General features: G+C 43.1%; 1 protein-coding gene and 1 long non-coding RNA gene across 3 annotated transcripts in view; one reads left to right on the forward strand and one right to left on the reverse strand.

The window, feature by feature from the left end:
• The window catches only part of 1700037F03Rik, a 53,505-nt gene extending 52,552 nt beyond the window's left edge, over nucleotides 1-953 (reverse strand). For both annotated transcript variants that reach the window (XR_873683.1, XR_873682.1), the window contains exon 1: nucleotides 875-953. This is a non-coding gene — a long non-coding RNA (RIKEN cDNA 1700037F03 gene). The remainder of the gene's footprint in view (nucleotides 1-874) is intronic.
• A 326-nt stretch (nucleotides 954-1,279) lies between these two features.
• Ell2 (elongation factor for RNA polymerase II 2) overlaps nucleotides 1,280-18,205 on the forward strand; it is a 64,878-nt gene continuing 47,952 nt past the window's right edge. Inside the window, exon 1 of the mRNA NM_138953.2 lies at nucleotides 1,280-1,593. Within this exon, the coding sequence (NP_620403.2) occupies nucleotides 1,447-1,593 (147 nt within the window). The 5' untranslated portion in view covers nucleotides 1,280-1,446. The remainder of the gene's footprint in view (nucleotides 1,594-18,205) is intronic.

The raw sequence follows: 18,205 nt of genomic DNA on the forward strand, positions 1-18,205 counted from the left end.
TTAGTTTTTGCTCTTGTTTTCTGAGACAGGGCTTGGTTTGAAGCCCAGGCGGGCCTAGAACCTACCTTCCACAGTCAATCTCCCAGCCTCAACTTGGCAATTGTTTGCTTTTTGTCTTGTGTTTCTGATCAGCCAATTAATTGACCTTCTCAGGGGAAACCTATCTAGTCTATCCGCACACAGCTTAAAGAGGATTGCTGTAGGCACCCTCCTTTAGCCATGCCCACACACAGTGTAAACTGAAGTGGAAACTAAGCCAAGCCTCCTTACACTTTGGCCTCTACCTCCTCCATTTAAACTCAGTAAGACCTCCTAGCCTAAATAAAACCAATGAAAGACACAGATCTCAAAGAAGACTCAGAGAATGGGTGGTATCATTGTTTCTTTTTACCTACCTCAAGGTCAGTTATACTCTTCAAGGGCCTTTGAAAGAAGAAACCCCGAACAGTATGGTTTCCCCATGACCCATAAAAAGGCATAACCCTGATCATATGATGAGCTCCAGTGCATATTCTATTCCTTTGAAGTCACATACATGTATGAGTTGATTTTGAAAGACTCTAAGGTCCAACTCTATTTATTGTATCATGACCACCACTCAAAACACATTTAATGCACTGGTATAATTTTGTGCTTAAGTTTTCCACACAGTCTCACACAACTACTGAAGACTACAGCTGACTTGGTAATTTCAAGTCTGGAATTAAAAATAAACAAACAAACAAACAAACAAACAAATAAATAAACCTTTGTGCCACCCCAGTACTGAACTTCCTTTTAAGGAAAAGCTCTCTTGAGACAGCCTACGGTGTCTGCACCACAGAGCATATCAAGACCCAAAGCTTGTGCAGCTGTCAGGAAACAAAATCCGTACTTGGTCATCTGTCCTGCCTTCACCCCTACCGAATGGGGATCTTCACTTCGTACCGCAAGAACAGGTTGACCTATGTGTTCGGTCCACTATTACCTCTCAAGGGGCGGGGCTCCGACTTAGGCTCACTTGGTAACCTTGACACCCAATTAGCAGGGTTCTGCCCCAAATCGGTCCAGCCAATCGCCGCAGGAGAGCCAAGACGAGACATGACGTCAGATAAGATTAACTCGACGCGTCACCCCGACGTCAACCTCTCCTCTGTCGGACGTCCCGTCCTGAGAGCAAAACTCCTGCGACTTTGGGCCCCGCCCCCTTGAGGTGAAGAGCAGCCAATGAGGGAGGCTCTGTGGGGATTCAGACCAATGAACAGAGTCCAGGGCGGGGTGCGGGCTCGAGGGTGGGGCGGCCCGCAGCTGTGGAAGCCCGAGGTCTAGCTGCGCGCAGTATATGACAGTACGTCAGCAGCGGGATGGCCGTAGCTGTGGCGGCGGCTGCAGGAGCCCGAGCAGCCGCGGCCGCAGTGGAGGCTGGAGCCCGAGCGGCGTCCGCGGTGGCACCCCGGGGAGTTTAAGATGGCGGCGGGGGGGGCTGCGGGACTGCGGGAGGAGCAGCGGTACGGGCTGGCGTGCGGGCGGCTGGGGCAGGACAACATCACCGTGCTGCATGTGAAGCTCACCGAGACGGCGATCCGGGCGCTGGAGACTTACCAGAGCCACAAGGTGAGCGGCCGGCCGGGCAGCGCTCGGGGAGGCGGCGGCCACTGATCTTTCTGCCGGGCGCCTGGCGCCGCGCCGGTGGGGCGCTGGCTCCCGCTGCTGCCTCCGCACCCGCCGAAGGGAACGAGGCCAGCCGCGGGCGCCGACGCCGCGGTCCGGGGCCTCTGGATCGAGGGCGCGGGCGGGCGGCCCCTTGTGGCGGGGTCGGCCTGGCCGGGGCTGCGCGGCCGCTGCGGGACTTTCCGACAGCCGCCCGCGGGGTTTCTGGCTTGTTTGGTCCGGAGGAGGAACCGGGTCCTTTGGGAGAGAAGTGTGGCGATCGCCTTACCCTCGGAGGGGGCGCACGGAGCTACCAGTAAAGAAGCGAGGGTCGGAGGCCGCGAGCGGTCAGAGTTTTCTGGGAAACGCGGAGGGATGGCTGAGTCGCTGAGCGAGGGGCAGCGGCACTCCGTGGGGGTGAAGACATAACTAGTACTCTCAGGGACTCGGAGACACTGGCACCCCTATTGCAGGCGAGAGTGTACATGGTGTACTCGGGAAGGCCGGGACACTGGCGCTGCGAGGAGGGGGAGGGGGACACACCTTGCACTCTCGGGGACTCGGGGACTCCAGCTCTGTGGGTTGGGTTCCCGGAGACACACCGCATACCGAGTGGCCGCAAACCGACACCTCATCTCCGGGAGAGACACCAGAAGACTCAAAATCAACTAGAGCCTGAAACAAGACGGCCGGGTCTGGGGAAAGGAATTCTCAGAAGCTCCGCGTAGCCGAAAGGCGCTCCGCGTCCTGTGCTGGCTCGCTGTCTGTTGGCGAGGAGCGAGCCCGAAGGTTGTGGGGAGACAGACGGCTGACTGGATGAGATTCTGCTCTTTTCCTGGGCCCCAGAGAGAGAAACCTGTGGTCTCCGCCTCATCCCATACTCTGAGCGCTTGACTCCACTAGAGGAAGAGGCTCCAAGGCACATACCCTGTAGCTGGAGTCCAAACCCAGGAACTTTCGCACAGAAAGGCACCGTAATGACAATTTAACCAGATGGGGGTATAAGGAAGCCGATTATGGGCATGTAAAAGGGGGTGGGGGAGTAGGGAGACGAAAGTGGACATGTTGTCGAAGGGAAAGACTATACCATATGGAAGAGCCAGGGGCATTTTGTTCAGAGAAAAGAAACAAACAGCTACACCCCACAGGATTTTCTAACAAGAAGTTCAGTGCCTACTAAAGAATATATTCCAATATGTCTCATAAAACAGGCACAGAGGGACTCGGACCTCACATACTTAGATAAAAGTGGAAAAAGAACTAACATCTGTTGAGCTCCTACTAGTGCCAGGCACTTTAAATGCATACAGAGAAAAATAGTCTTAGGCAGAGCCATCGTGAGAAGCAGAAACCTGGGCCAGCAGAGCTTCCAGAAGCTCCCACACACATGCACACACAGAGAGAACATAAACAGTTGTGTACATCTTGGGAGTATATGAGTTCACCTGACAGAAAAGGAAAGATCCAGATCATATGCTCTCAGAGGCTCCCAAAGAATTGATTGGGCACGTGTTATGCACAGAGAAGCATATGGTGGAAAGTAATGACACGTTTTGTGGAGATTAAGGGGAAGCCAACAGGGAGGAGTGCAAGTATATGGAGAAACAGACCTTCCACCCAGGGAGAAGACCTCAAATAAGGCTTGGAGAGCAGTGTAGAGCCACCAATAAAGACACAAAGATCCAAATAGCAAAACTGAATGTGCTAGTAGCTACTCTCCAGACAGGTTCACAAGCAAGAAAGAGGCCAGTACCAGCATGAAGTGGGAGGCCCATCTGGGGAAAGCCAGGCAGGAAGGCAGGGGGGCCAAGGCTGACAGAGAAACTCAGCCCTGCAAGATGGAGAGATAAGGTTGTGGGTTCCAGGGGCATAGGAAGCAATGACAGTGGGAAGAAGTGAGGTAAGGGGACATAAGGAGAGGAAGAAGAGGAGCCAAGCCCCCAATTAAAAGACAACAGAACAGACCTGGGGATATGGAAAGGCTGAGGCTGAGTTAGAGTGGTGTAGAAAGTTAACTCTGAGGGTTCGGGGCGGGGATGGGGATCACCCCCTTTAGGAAACAAAAGGCAAACTGTACAGTTAAACAGGGATATTTCACCATACACTGGTTCAGGGAATTGGTGAAGAGGTCCACTTAAAGAAAAGAGAAGGTGCTGCCCAGGATAACTGAAGTGACAGACCACCCCCGACCCCAGTGTCCAATGGGGCCCTGAAAGGGAGTTTGTTTTCTTATCTTTGTATGGCCTTCATTTCTGTCTGGTGTTTTCATACTTGGAATTAAGGTTAGAGTGCCCAGCTCACCTCTGTTTATATGTCATTATTTTAACAGAGACAGAATATCAAATCTTGTTTCTCTGTCAACTCTCTGCTTAGATGCTGTTTTAATGTTGCTTGTTTTAATTACTGAAGTCCGTGGCTTTATTCTGAACTGTTCTTAGTCCCTGTTCCTGTCTTCACCCATTTTCCACTGCTGGCATATAAATTAGTACATTGAATCAGTCCCTGGGTCTCCATTTTTCTAAATGTGGCATGCTGCGGGTGGGTGGGGTTGAACGAGCTGACTCAGCCTTTTCTTTAGACATTGCGTTGCTCTCAGTTAACCAGCTCCTGTCCTTAGTTGGGTCACTTAAGCTATACTTTGGGGTTTTCTGGGGGGTTTTATTTATTTATTTATTTATTTATTTTAATAAAAACACTTGTTAAGAGGCTTCGGAATCGAGTCTAACTTAGGATGAAAATCACAACCTTGTAGGGACATGGGAAGAAGTTAAATCAGGGTACTCTGGAATAGGTAGCATAAACCTGTGGGCATGCCTGGGTACCTTTCCTGGTTCATCCAGACCAGGGCTGACCCAGTAACAGTTGCTAGCAGTGGGCATCTGCCTGAACCCTGAACCCTTTTATTCTCCAGTGGAAACGCATTGGTCTTTTTTTTTTTTTTAAACTTTCCATCATTAGAAGCAGGATTTGTGACTTTAAATTGTAACTGCTGTTTGAGAGTGTCGGCTTGTGCTAGATGAGAGAAAGCTTTGGGGTGGTTCAGCTTTTGAGGACTTATCTGGACTGGGGATGGTTTTCTTTTCTTACATAAAACTGTTCTTACCATGTCTGTGCTAATAGAGTAGGGTCCTTGGTGACAAATGGCTACCAAGAAGCTTTGGCTTATGAAGAAATGATGAATTTTTAAGAATTTTCTAAGGGCCTAAAGTGTTAACTTTATTTGCTAAATTGAGCATCAGGAGTTATTTTGTCCATATTATTTTTTCTGTTTCATTTATTCTTTTAAATAACCATTTAACATAAAGGTTCACCGAGAGTTAGGAATATATAAGCTATGATTTAGGCAAATTATATAATTCTGTGGATAATCATTAAGTAAACACACTAAGTTCTCAGGGTTTATCAAAACAGAATCTGATGGAGATACTGAAATTTTGCTTTTCTTCAAATCTCAATTCTTCATTGTTTCAAATTTGCAGTTTTTAGAGAAGAGATCTGAAGATAGATTGTAAATGGGCATGGGATGCCAAGAGGCACAGGTGGAGGGCATGTCTGCTGACAGTCGCTTTTCACACACCTGGAATATGGAACCAGTTTTTAAAAATGCTTTATATTATTATATTATGTTTTCCCCAACAGTCAAACTATATTAAAGTATGTTAATTGTACTTTAAAATTAAAGTACATTTTAGCTGACTTCCTTTTTTTTTTTTTTTTTTTTTTTTTTTGGGTTTTCGAGACAGGGTTTCTCTTTATAGCCCTGGCTGTCCTGGAACTCACTTTGTAGACCAGGCTGGCCTCAAACTCAGAAATCCACCTGCCCCTGCCTCCCTGCTGGGATTAAAGGCATGCGCCACCACGCCCAGCTGCTGACTTCCTTATTTTTAGCATTTTTTTTTCTTTTGACATTTTAATAATATACTTAGATAAGAAAACCTTTTCCAAATGCTGTTTTTAGATTTTGTTATTGCTGAGCCCATAAATTTGGTCTTTTTTTTTTTTTTTTAAATTCTGAGCTGCACACTGAATGTAGGGCCTCACATATGCTAGGCACGCACTCTTTCTACCACTGAACTAGAGCCCCAGCCCCTTTTGGAAAAGGAATCTTGTGTATTCCAGGCTGGCCTACAAACTACTGTATCTATGAGGATAGCCTTGAGCTTCTGACCCTCTTGCTTCCACCTACCAAGTGCTAGGATTGCAGGCCCTGCAGCCCTGCCAACTGTTTGAAGTAGTGTTGGGTGTTTAACACAAGGCTTCCTATGTTAGTTAGGCAGATGCTATGCCACCAGTGGAGCTGTATTCCAGCAGCTCACCTGCCTCTTCTGCTGTTTGTCCTTTTGTGACAGAACCTTACTGAGTTACTAGGACTGGCCTTGAACTCCCTATGTTGTTCAAGCAGGTCTTAATTGTTACTCTTTTCCTTCAACCTTTTATAAAAAAAATGTTTGCCAAAATGATCAAAGGTAGCCAGGCAGTTGTGGCACACACCTTTAATCCCAGCACTTGGGAGGCAGAGGCAGATGGATCTCTGAGTGCAAGGCCAGCCTGGTTTATAGATCAAGTTCCAGGTCAGCTAGGGCTACACAGAGAAACCCTGACTCTCAAAACAAAACAAAAAAGCTCAAAAAACAAACTTCAAAAGTGGTTGACTCCAATATTGTGCTTTCCCAAGTATAACATGAAAGTTGAGCATGCAGCCGGGCGTGGTGGCACACGCCTTTAATCCCAGCACTCGGGAGGCAGAGGCAGGCAGATTTTTGAGTTTGAGGCCAGCCTGGTCTACAAAGTGAGCTCCAGGACAGCCAGGGCTACACAGAGAAACCCTGTCTCGAAAAACCAAAAAAAAAAAAAAAAAAAAAAAAAAAAAAAAGAAAGTTGAGCATGGTTATGTCTGGGAGCACAGTTGTTCATTTTCCATCCCTGAGGATCAGGCAGCCACTGCCTTTTTTTTTTTTTTAAAGATTTATTTATTTATTTATTATATGTAAGTACACTGTAGCTGTCTTCAGACACTCCAGAAGAGGGCATCAGATCTTGTTATGGATGGTTGTGAGCCACCATGTGGTTGCTGGGATTTGAACTCCGGACCTTTGGAAGAGCAGTCGGGTGCTCTTACCCACTGAGCCATCTCACCAGCCCGCCACTGCCTTTTTGTAGGATTCAGTTAGTCTTTGTCACCTCTATTGGCTTAAAACTATCATTTTATTATTACCATTTTGCTTTGATTAGTATCATTTAGTTTGAAATATTTTTACAAGTGTACTTTTACCTAATTTTGAGTGAAGAGCTCATCTGTATTTAAAAAATAATATATTCTTTATAATCAAGACATAAAGAGTCTCAATCAGCCTCCGATGCTATTGTCCTTCGTAGGGAACCCAGGTGGCGAGCCACTTGATTGTTTTCTTTAGTCCTGGCTTTGACAGGTCCCAGGATAGGCTGCCATGCCTCAGGCTTTCTTCCAGATAAATGTTTCAACAATTGATTCACTGTGGTTTAAGACACAGAAAATTATCGGATGCTTCTTATTTCTTGCTCCCTATTAATTATGCCTATTAGTTTTCAGCACTCTACTTTGTAAATCCAGATGTTCTTCTCCGGTTGCCACCTCAGGATTTAGACTTGCTGCCACAGCAGTTGTCAAATGTGCTTATTAAGTAAAACCATGAAGTTTGCTGTAGGTTCCGTTTGTTTGGCTTCAGAAGTGTGACCAGGTTAATTTAAGTGTTACCTGCTTTCATCTTAGACCCATTTTCAATCAGCCCTTGATCTTCATGGGCTTGATTTTTTTTTTTTTAATCAAGGAAAGATAACTGAGTGCCCCAATTCTGTACTACCTAAAACGTTAACCCACATACTTGGTTCTCAGTGCTCCTTCCTGAAGAAAAGTAGTAGCCAGATTGCCTAAAAAGATAGCCAGGGACCTTGGCACCCAGACTGGGAGGAAAGGAAAAGAACATATGTGAAGGGTTGGAACACGTTCAAAAAATTCATTGAAAAGGAGTATAGAATTCTTGGAATGGCTTCCAGGGACTCTCACCAAGGACAGTCCCTAGGTTCATCCTTTCCACTTGTTCCTTGCACACTCAGGGAAGATTACAGAAGCTGTGCTGTAGGACTTGCCAAGCAGTTGATGGTAGAGTCAGAGGAAGTCAGTGCTGGGTCATTTTTTTACAATTTGCAGTGAATCTTTGCTTTGTCATTAACAAGCTCTAGAGCTGGCACCATCATCCAGCCACGTTGGGCCAAGTATATGTGGAATGTTTGAGAAGATATCTCTAAAATATAGTATGATTTCTGCTTTTACAGTAAAGAAAAGAAAGTATGTAAATTAATCCCACATTTAACTCTCCCACATACCACACAGCTGTATAGAACATTTCCTATGACCTAAGCAGAAATGTGTATAACAAATTAATGGCTATGTTTCTACTGCCAAATGAAATCGAAAAGACATGGCATAATTCAGCATTACCAGACAGTACTGCTTGCTTTGTTTTATTGTTTTTTTTAATCTTTTTTAAAAATGTGATTCTTCTCTCCTGAATATCTAGCATCTGTAATTCCTGCTGCTCTCATGAGTAATTTCAAACGTCAATAAGCACTGGTTTAAGAGTTTCTACTAGTTCTTTGCCATCACAGTCCAAACCTCTCTCAAATTGCTATGGCCTGGCCGTGTAACAGAAGACATTACGGGATGTTAATCTACAAGCTACTTAAAAACGCATGAGTCAGATCAGCACCTTGCATTGACCTCTGTTCTATGGGCATTTGGCTTCTGGCCTCATCGTAGCGATATCATTAGACTACATGGACTTCTTTGCCTCCTGGAGTCTTTTGTGTTATTAGTTTAGAAATTAGCCTTAGTTAGTAAAGGACTTGAGTGTTAAGATTTTTAGTGACTAGAAACTGGTCTAGTGGACCACATGTCCATCAGAGGGAGTGTCAAAAATAAGAAACAATGGTAGAAAAGCTGGGGCAGTTTCTGAGATTTGGCTGAAAGAACCAGTGTCTCTTAACCTGCAGTAAGGGAAGGGTTTAAGGGAGCACCAACAGGTTGGAGCAGGTTGACAACCCTCCCACGTAGTTTGTACTTTGTTCTTCATTACTGTGGGGAGACTGAGTGGAAATTTAAGGTGATTTGGGTAGTGCTTTCAAATTCTAGGCTTGGTGTTCAAAATAACTGTAATATGAATCTGGAAGTAAGTAGATGAATTAGGAAGGTGTATGGGAGGGCAGGTCAGAGATGATTGTGGTGTCTAGACTAGGCTACTATTGCTATCTATTAGAGATAAACAACACTTTAAAGGAGGAGGATCAATTTGGAGTTTCTTGGCATTGATACTAGTCATGGTACCCTTAGGAAAGGGAAAGTCAAAAAAAAAAAAAACAGTTGGGGGCATGAGATAGAAGCGGGAGATGACTGAGGCACTAAGGTGACTAAGTACTATTTTTGATGAACATTCATTCTGTCTTTTGCTTGGTAATTAAAAGAATTCCAGGTTGATTAGATATTTTGTGTCCATGAGAAGCCGTGTGTGTGTGTGTGTGTGTGTGTGTGTGTGTGTGTGTGTGTGTGTGTGTGGTGATGCATGCCTTTTATCCTAGCACTTGGGAGGCAAAGGCAGATGAATCGCTGTGAGTTCAACGCCAGCCTGGATGTATATAGCGAGTCTAGGACAGCCAGAGCTGCAGAAGCTAGACACTCTGTCTTAGAGAGAGACAGGAACTAGAGTCTCTGTCTCAGAGAGAGAGAAGGGTGGGGGCAGGCAGGCAGGAAGGCAGACAGGAATATAAGTGAGAATCTAAGGCAGATAGGTTTGTTTAATATGTCATGTATGTCCTCCATAGGAAGGAAATTGTGGATGTTGTTGATATCTTAGGAAAGTGGAACAGGGCTTTTACATTCTTATAGCTTTCCTTTATTTAATAACCTCTATAAATTACCTTTAATATGCCCATTATGGGACATAGATAATATGAAAATCTAATTTAATTTTTGCATGAAATTCAGAACTTTTGTGTGTTCTGTTATTAGTGATTACTACAACTAAATAATTCTGTATACTATGCGTCGATTGACATTTAAGTGTCGTTTTGAAATCCCCGAGTTCCTGATGGTTTGGGTTTGGCTCTGGGAGGAGAATTACATTTACCTCTATACCATTTACCAGGAAGGGGAGAGGGGAGAGGGGACAGGGAGAGAGGAAAGAGGGAGGGGGAGGGGAGAGGGAGGGGGAGAAGGGGAGAGGGAGAGGGGGAGAGGGAGGGGGAGAGGGGGAGGGGAGAGATCCTTAGTTGCTTGTCTCTGAGAGTTAAATACTTCCCTGAACTGACTGAACGTGCTTGATTAATGAAGGTAACCTCAGCTTGAACACTCAACAGCAAACAGGATTGAACTTTTTCTTCTAAGACTGGCCTAGAGCAGTGGTTCTCAACCTTATTAATGCTGAGACCTTTAACTGCAGTTCCTTGTGCTGTGGTGACCTCTAATGATACGATTATTTTTGTTGTTACTTTATAACTGTAATTTTACTACTGTTATGAATCATAATGTAAATATCTGTGTTTTCTGATGGTGTTTGGCAACATCCTAGCTATTCTCAATCCACAGGTTGAAAACCACTGGTCTAGAGACTTTAATATACTTATCTGGGCACTAAACTGTTGGCATATCTTTCAAATTTTTATTATATCTATTTATTTATTGTATGTTTGTGTGTGTATGTGTGGATATGAATGTGGAGATCAGGGGACACCTTGTGTTGTCAGTTTTTTCCTTTTATTGTAAGGGTCCTGAGGATCAAATGTAGGTTGTCAGGCTTGGTAGCAAGAACCTTTACTCAGTGAACTTTCTCACTAGCCTGTGTGTGTGTTTAGGTAACTGAACCACTATTGCCTCAAAGGACCAGGAAAGGGACCCATATCATAAAAACTCAGTTGGATAATTTTTTCCTGTAATGAAAGGTAGAGGAGCCACAGTTACAGCTAATATATCTATTTATATCTATATCATATAAACAATATATATATATATTCATTCTGTAAACATTTTTATTTATCTTTGGACCTGCCCAGTCATAGAACTGAGTTACTGAAGATACAAAACTAAGTAGATAGCCCTTGCCAGCAGTAAAGTGGTTTTCACTTAAAAGAAATTAAGTAAACATGTGAACACACACACACACACACACACACACACACACACACACCTATATTAAAAGGAGATGTTTGAAAAAGTGGTATTTTCCCTTGTCATCTGCTGAGCCCACTATCTTTACCACACTCCTGAAACTGTACCTGCCCAGGTGTCATTTCCAGACATCCCCATCCCTACAGTCCAACTGAAGACAGACTGACACAGGCGTTTCATCCCATGACCATATCTCTGTATTACAAACCATCCCAGGATATCCCCCCCTTGCCTCTGTCTTCTGCTGACCACTCATTACTTAGATCATCCCTGCATGTTGTCACAGGTCCCAGCTCTCCTGTCTATTCACTCTTTCTAGGTGAGTTCATCTAGTTCTGAGGATTTAAATACCAGCTATAGACTAATGAATTAAAAACATTCATCTCCAGATCACACTTTTTCAAAGTGGGTGTGGTGACTTTTGTCTATAATCCCAGCACACAAGAAGACAGGTAAAAAATCAATACACACACAAAAAAAATAATAATACAAACTTCACTCCAACCTTATCTACACAACAAGTTCTCTATCTCAAAATTATAATGATAGAAATAACATTTCCTTGTCTGAGGCCAGCCTAAGCTACATAGTTCCAGGCCTGCTAGGGCTACATTCTGAAAACCTGTCTTAAAAAAGATTTAAAAATAAAAATAAAGTGTATTCAACTTTAGGTACTTTTAAAAAATTATTTACATCCCAAATGCTGTGTCATTACCCCTCCCCCCTCACAGAGTTCTCCCCTCCCCTTCTCCTCTGAGAAGGTGGGGACCCCATGGCTATCTGCCCCTCCTCCCCATCCTAGCTCATCAAGTCTGCAAGATTAGGAACATCCTCTTCCACTGAGGCCAGGCAAGGCAGCCCTGTTGGGGAAGGATATCGCAGTCAGGCTACAGCTTTAGGGAGATAGGCACGGTTAACAGATCACCTATTCTAACATTTAGTAGGCACCTCAAACTTGAAATCAAATATAACTCTTCTACTGTTTGACAATTTGTTTATTTACATAATTAACTTTAGTGATTTTTTTTTTTCACCACCCAATCATCTTCCTCTCTGGCTTGGTTTCACTTCTTAACCTGGTATCACCTGAATGAGCCCCATTTCAGTTAATGACCACATTTTCCAGTTGTCTAGAGCTACCTCATAGCCCTTGATTTGTCTCTTCTCTTGGGACATTTAGTCTATTATCAGGTCGTGTCAGTTTTAAAATATCAAGACATTGACCCCATTACCACTATCATCCTTCCAGTTGTAGCACCACTTTGACTCTTTAGGACCGTTTCCCTGGACTAGCAGATATCATCTGAGTTTCCACTATTTTCCCCATAGCCTGTTAGATCCAGCTCCCAGAGTGGGTTTTTAATAGGTTAAATATGATCACACACTTTCCCTGTGCCAATTCCTACAATGGTCCCCATTGTGACTTTGCTGCTGCAGAACTTTTAATAACCTTGTACTATTTTACTACTTCTCTTCCAGCAATCATGATTCCTGGGGACAAGGCCTTATTTGCAAGTTATATTTGGCATTAAGCTTATTATACAATTACAAACCCCACATTAGGTTCCTGAGGGGAAATGATGGGATTATACTTCAAGTATTGCTGGTTAAAGGGTTGGGTCACAGTAACTAACTTTTTGGTTGATTTTTCAGCTCAGACTCTTGTCATCCATGTTCACTTAAGAGCTGTTTGAAATCCTAAAATTTAGGGCAGTTTTGTTTTGTTTTTGTTTGTTTTAATTTGTCCTGTGTGAAATAACTACAGCTTTTCAAAAGCTCTATTTCAAAACAAGGACTGAGTTATGTAGATTTGGGGTTTTTGTCCTATTCTTACTTCTGTTTTAGTTATTTCTTTTTTGTGCTGCAATAGATAAAAAGAAATTACCACCTAAAATGTTTAGTCTTGGTTCTCTCAAATCTGTAAAAGGGGGGTAGGGGGCTCCTCCCATCTGAGATTGGGTTGACTGACTAGGCAAAATACATTGGGATAAAATCAGTGAAACTACTAAAAGGTTAATAGAAGCTTTTGGCTAGAAAGCATCAAAAGTAAATGTCCTTGCTACTTCCTCTTGTGTTCTAAGTTGGATGGAGACATCATATCACTATCTTGCTTATTGCTCAAGTGATGCTCAGTTAAATTTTACAGAAATGATTCTTAACCTGCGTGTGGGTCTTGACCCCTTTGGCCGACTTCTATGTCCAAAAATATTTTTGTTGTGACTCTTAAGAGTAGCAAAGTTACAGTTATGAAGTAGCAATGAAAGTAATTTATGGTTGGGGTCATCATAACATGAGGAGCTATGTTCAAGGATTCCAGCATTAGGAATGGTGAGAACCACTGCTCTAGAGTTACTGGAGTGTTTTCAAAAGAACCACTTTCTGCAAATATTTAGTTAAGGCTAAACAACCAAGAATCTCTATCAGTACCTATTCCTAAATGGGAATGTATTTAGTGTATTAAGCATTATTGTAAAGCATGCTGTATCATATTGAACCACCTAGAATTATCTTTTAAAATTGACTTGCCTTTTACATTTTATTTTAAGTAGTCAATGATTTGAGCATTATTACTTTCCATGTGTGGAGTGCATGCATTATGTGTGTGCCTATCTATATACTCTCCCGTGTAAGTATGTAAAAAAAAAAAAAAAATCAGATCTTGACAGCAGGTATCTTCTTTAGTCACTTTCTGTTTTATTTACTTGTTTGATTGTTTTGAGACAGAAGTGTGCTGTGAAACTGAAGCGTGTGGATGCACTTATCAGGCTAGCCAGTGAGCCCCTGGGGCCACCCGTCTCCACCCCACCCCACCACCACCACCCCTGTGCTAGGGTTACAAGCATTCATGACCATGCCTAGATCGATTGTGGGTGTAGGGCATCTTAACTCATGCCTTCATGTGTGCACAGTAAGTTCTTTACCCACTTAGCCATCTTCCCAGTCCTGAACATCACTCTTTTAACAATAACTAGGCAAACAAACAAAAAAACAAAAAACAGAAACTGAATCTACTTGGAAAAAAAATGAGCACATTTGAAATATTTGTTTAGAATAGCACTTACTTTTAGAATATATATTCCTGATAGCAAGCCTAGTTTGGAATGATCACATCAATATGTTTGTAAGATTCACTTTGCTGTGGCAGACAGTAGAAAACAACCACTGAAGGCTGTGAGACATGCTGAGGTGCCTGACAGGCTGGCTAGCCAGCTGAATAATTAGAGAGAAAGGCCTCTTTTTGGTGATAAATGCCTGAAATGAACCATGAACCTCCAAAGGAGACTAAAATTTTAATTTGAGGGACTCTGCAGCAGACAGACATGAGTGGATACCTATTAGCCCAGAGCCACCTTGATAATCATTTTTCTCTGGTGACTGATACTCAAACTGTTTATCAACACTCCTTATCATCACACCTTGGGAAGATCTGTGGGTTCACCATCTTCTGTTGGCTTCCAAAGCAAGCCATACGAATTCAGAGTCTTCTAAAGCATCCCCTGGAGCTAATTTCAGGCTCTTTCCTAGCCTTCTGCTATCCATGTACCCTAGTATTATTGTGCTAGTCCATCTTTCTTCCTATGTTTTAAAAGCTGTCCTCCTTCAAAAAAAGAAAAAAAGAAAAAGAAAAAAAATTCTTTAAAAAAAATTTTTTTTTATTTTTTTGCTGGCATTTTTTTATTGGTTATTTTATTTATTTACATTTCAAATGTTATCCTCCTTCCCCATTTCCCCTCCACAACCCCCTTATCCCATCCTCTTCCCCCCTGCTTCTATGCGGGTACTCCCCCACCTACCCACCCACTCCTGACTCAGAGCCCTAACATTCCCCTACACTGGGTCATCAAGCTTCCACAGGACAAAGGGCCTCCCCTCCCATTGATGTCAGATAAGGCCATCCTCTGCTACATATGTAGATGGAGCCATGGGTCCCTCCATGTGTGCTCTTTGGTGGTTTAGTCCTGGGAGCTCTGGGAAGTCTGGTTGGTTGATAGTATTGTGCTTCTGATGGGGTTACAAACCCCTTCAGCTTCTTCAATCCTTCCCCTAGCTCTTCCATTGGGGTGTCCATACTCAGTCCAGTGGTTGGCTGCAAGCATCTGTATCTGTATTGGTCAGGCTCTGGCAGAGCCTCTCACAGGGGACAGCCATACCAGGCTCAACAGCTTTCATTTTTCTTCTTTATGTTTTTTCCAGATAACTTTCTTATTCAGAAAATTGTAAGAGCATTTAATTGTTTATCACATTGAAGATAAGGTTTAAGGATCATCAGTAAGAAATTAAAGAAGGTTGGGATAAGGTTATTTAACCGGGTGATAAATTTTCTGAGCAGAGATCTTAAAGTCAGACATTTAAGCTGTCTTACCTACTGTGGCTGACAGAAATGAAAAACACAGATGTTAAGGGCAGGAGAGCTTAGGCAAGAATCACTAGCTCTGGTTTCTGTCCTTTATTTTATTTCATGTATATCAGAACTCTGTACTGCAGACCTACCTTTGCCAATAGAGTAAGTGACCTTTGCTTTTTCCTAAAGAAAGTTCTTCCCATGAGCGTGTGTGTGGTTTTTTTTCTAAGCACCTAGTCAGGACCTACCTTTCTCATACTTTCCTACTGTGTGTTCTAAGTTGTGTTCCTTGGAACTCTTATTTAGCCACCTAGTAAACTTAACCTAGTGTTTGATCTTTCTCAGGTTTTCCCATCCTATAATGTGAATTCTGACATACTCTCATATCTCCCACAGCAGCGGTATGCGTAGGACAGGGTAGGATGAGAAAGGTAGCAGGATGGAATAAGCCAAGTCTTAGGTTGTTATCAGCTTAGTTATTAACACAAGGACTAGGGATGGAGGACAGAACATCAACTATGGGATTTCTAAGTTTTCTGTATTTGGAGTTCTGTGATTCTAATCGAAAGTAATTGACTAACAGAATGTGGTGTGGTAGAATGAGAGGAAATTGTAAGTTCTGAGGTTGTGAGCCTCAAGATCCAAGAAACATTCTCAGAAAAGTAGTAGAGTTCTCAGGTTGATCAGAGAGTTACATTAATGCTTGTCAATAGGTGAACTTTGCTGTTGCTGGGTTTCTAATGAAGACTCATCTGTAGGCAGTAGTAAGTAGCCATCTTTGGAAAGACAGCTGAGGAATGGAGATGAGACCCAGTTGCCATCCTACAAGTATAGCAAGCCTCCAGGGTGGGGCTGAGTAGAATGAGGAAAGGGCAGGTACTAGTTTTGAAAATATGGCTGGTGTCGCTTAGCAAAAGGAATAGGTAATATGGAGTAGAAAAGTCAATTTGAAAGTAGTTTGCATTTAAGTGGCACAGAAGAGTTGAACTTAATGGAGATTTTCAGTAAGCTGAAGCCATGAGCTGGAGTCCAGGGGCCAGCTCTGAGCAGGTTCCAGGGAAAAGTTCAGTGCTCTAATTAGGAGAGTTGAGAAGGTAGGGCTGGCTGATGGAAATACTGAGAACTCTGCCCAACTGTGGAAGGCCATCCTAATTCCACATTAAGAGGGGTTCCACAGGCTCTGCACACGTGGTTTACTTCAGGGAGAGTAAGTTTAGCCATGAAAGATAGTTTGGGGTGAGATTCCCCCATGAAAGAAATGTAACCTGAACTTCTTTTCATAAAAGCCCATAGATTACAAAGAGGCAACTTTGACGTCCCGTCCATCCCCCCAAAATCAGCCATTACCTTTTAATTTTTCTTCCTAAACAACATTACTTTATCTCCACCAAAAAGTGAACTTGTCACCAGGAAACCTTTTGATTCTGTCTCTAAGTTTGAAGTAAAATAGTCAGTTTATGGTGGTAGAACTCTTAACAGTGTGAATCTAAAATCTAACAGGTAAAATCTAAAATAAAGTGGTATTATTATTATGAAATGGATAATGGCCCTGTGAATGTTCTAGCCTTAATAATAATTGACTGAATCTCTGAACCTGTAAGCCAGCTCCAATTAAATGCCCTTTCTAAGACCTGCCTTGATAATGGTGTCTGTTCACAGCAGTAAAACACTAAGACAGAAGTTGGTAGCAGGAGTTAGTTGGGTATTGCTGTGATAGGTCTGACCATGCTTTTGTTTGGAAAAGTGCAGATTTGGGGACTTTGGATTTGGAAAACCATGAAATGTTTTAAGTGGGGCTTAATGAGTCATCCTAGTAGGAATATGTAAGGCTTTGTTGCTGTAAGTGATTTGAATTGTGCAGACCTGGCCCAAGAGGTTCCAGAGGACAAGAATTTCAGTATGTGACCTAGAGACTGTTTTTGTGGTATTTTGGTGAAGAATGTGGCTGCTTTGGACCCTTGTCTGAAGAGTTTACCTGAGGCTAAAGTAAAGAGATTTATATTAATTGCATTGACAAAAGAAGTTTCAAAAAACGCCATCAGAGACTTTGTACTGTGGTTAAGTCTCATGAAGAACAATTTGAATAAGTGTAGCAGCCTTAGAAAAGAAAAATATAAAATATATGGTTTGAGTATTAAAGGGTCACCAGGAAGTAAAATGGAGCCAAATCCTGTGTTCTAGGAGATAGCAGATTAAGGGAATGGGACTTTGGAGCAAGATCCTACCCAGCTAAATTTAGATTCAGGCATGGTGGCACACACCTTTAATCTTATGGCCATGTGGCTCTGACTTTAGAGTGAAAAATAGAAAGGACTACTGGGACAATTGGTGCTGGTTAGCTGGAGCTAAGAAATTAGCAGTGATTAAGAAGAGACCAGCATCACTGAGATGAAATCTTCTGGGAAGCGTTTTCTGAGAACACAAAGAAGCTGTGTTCCAGAGATAGTTAAGCTTGTACCTCATGCTACAGCAATACTTACTTGGTAATGTGTAAGAGTGAAGCATGAAGAGCAGTTGAGAGGCCATGGAAGGCCACTGGTGAAAGTGCAGCCTGTTATAGTTGATGGCCCAGTTGCTGAGGGTCGTGCAAAGGATTTGAGACTTGGCACCATGAAGATAGCCTATGAGAGGCTATTAGTGAAGCCTAGTTGCAGTGGAAGACCCCAGAGTATTGGAGATGCCAATACCATGGGATGATCACCAAGAACAGCAGTGGCAGTGGAGTGAATCATCCTGAGTTTAGAGTGCTACAGAGAATAGAGCTGGAGAATTGACACCAGCCCTTTGGAGGAGGCCAGAAGATCGTGTGTGGATTCAAGACATTGAAACAAGAAGCTATAACATTGAAGTTGCCTTGGAAACCCCAAGATGCCAGAGCCATGGGATACCTGCTGAGGAATGCTGCTAACAGGGAGTGGAACCAGCCCAGGAAAAGAAGTTTGTTGCAGTCAACAAAGGTGAAGGAGTTGGAGATCTGAAAACCGCTTTGACATCAGACATGGAGATGTGAAGTTTGGAGTTTGTCCAACTGGTTTCCT

Source organism: Mus musculus, chromosome 13, assembly GCF_000001635.26.
Source record: "Mus musculus strain C57BL/6J chromosome 13, GRCm38.p6 C57BL/6J".
NCBI classification, from domain to species: domain Eukaryota; kingdom Metazoa; phylum Chordata; class Mammalia; order Rodentia; family Muridae; genus Mus; species Mus musculus.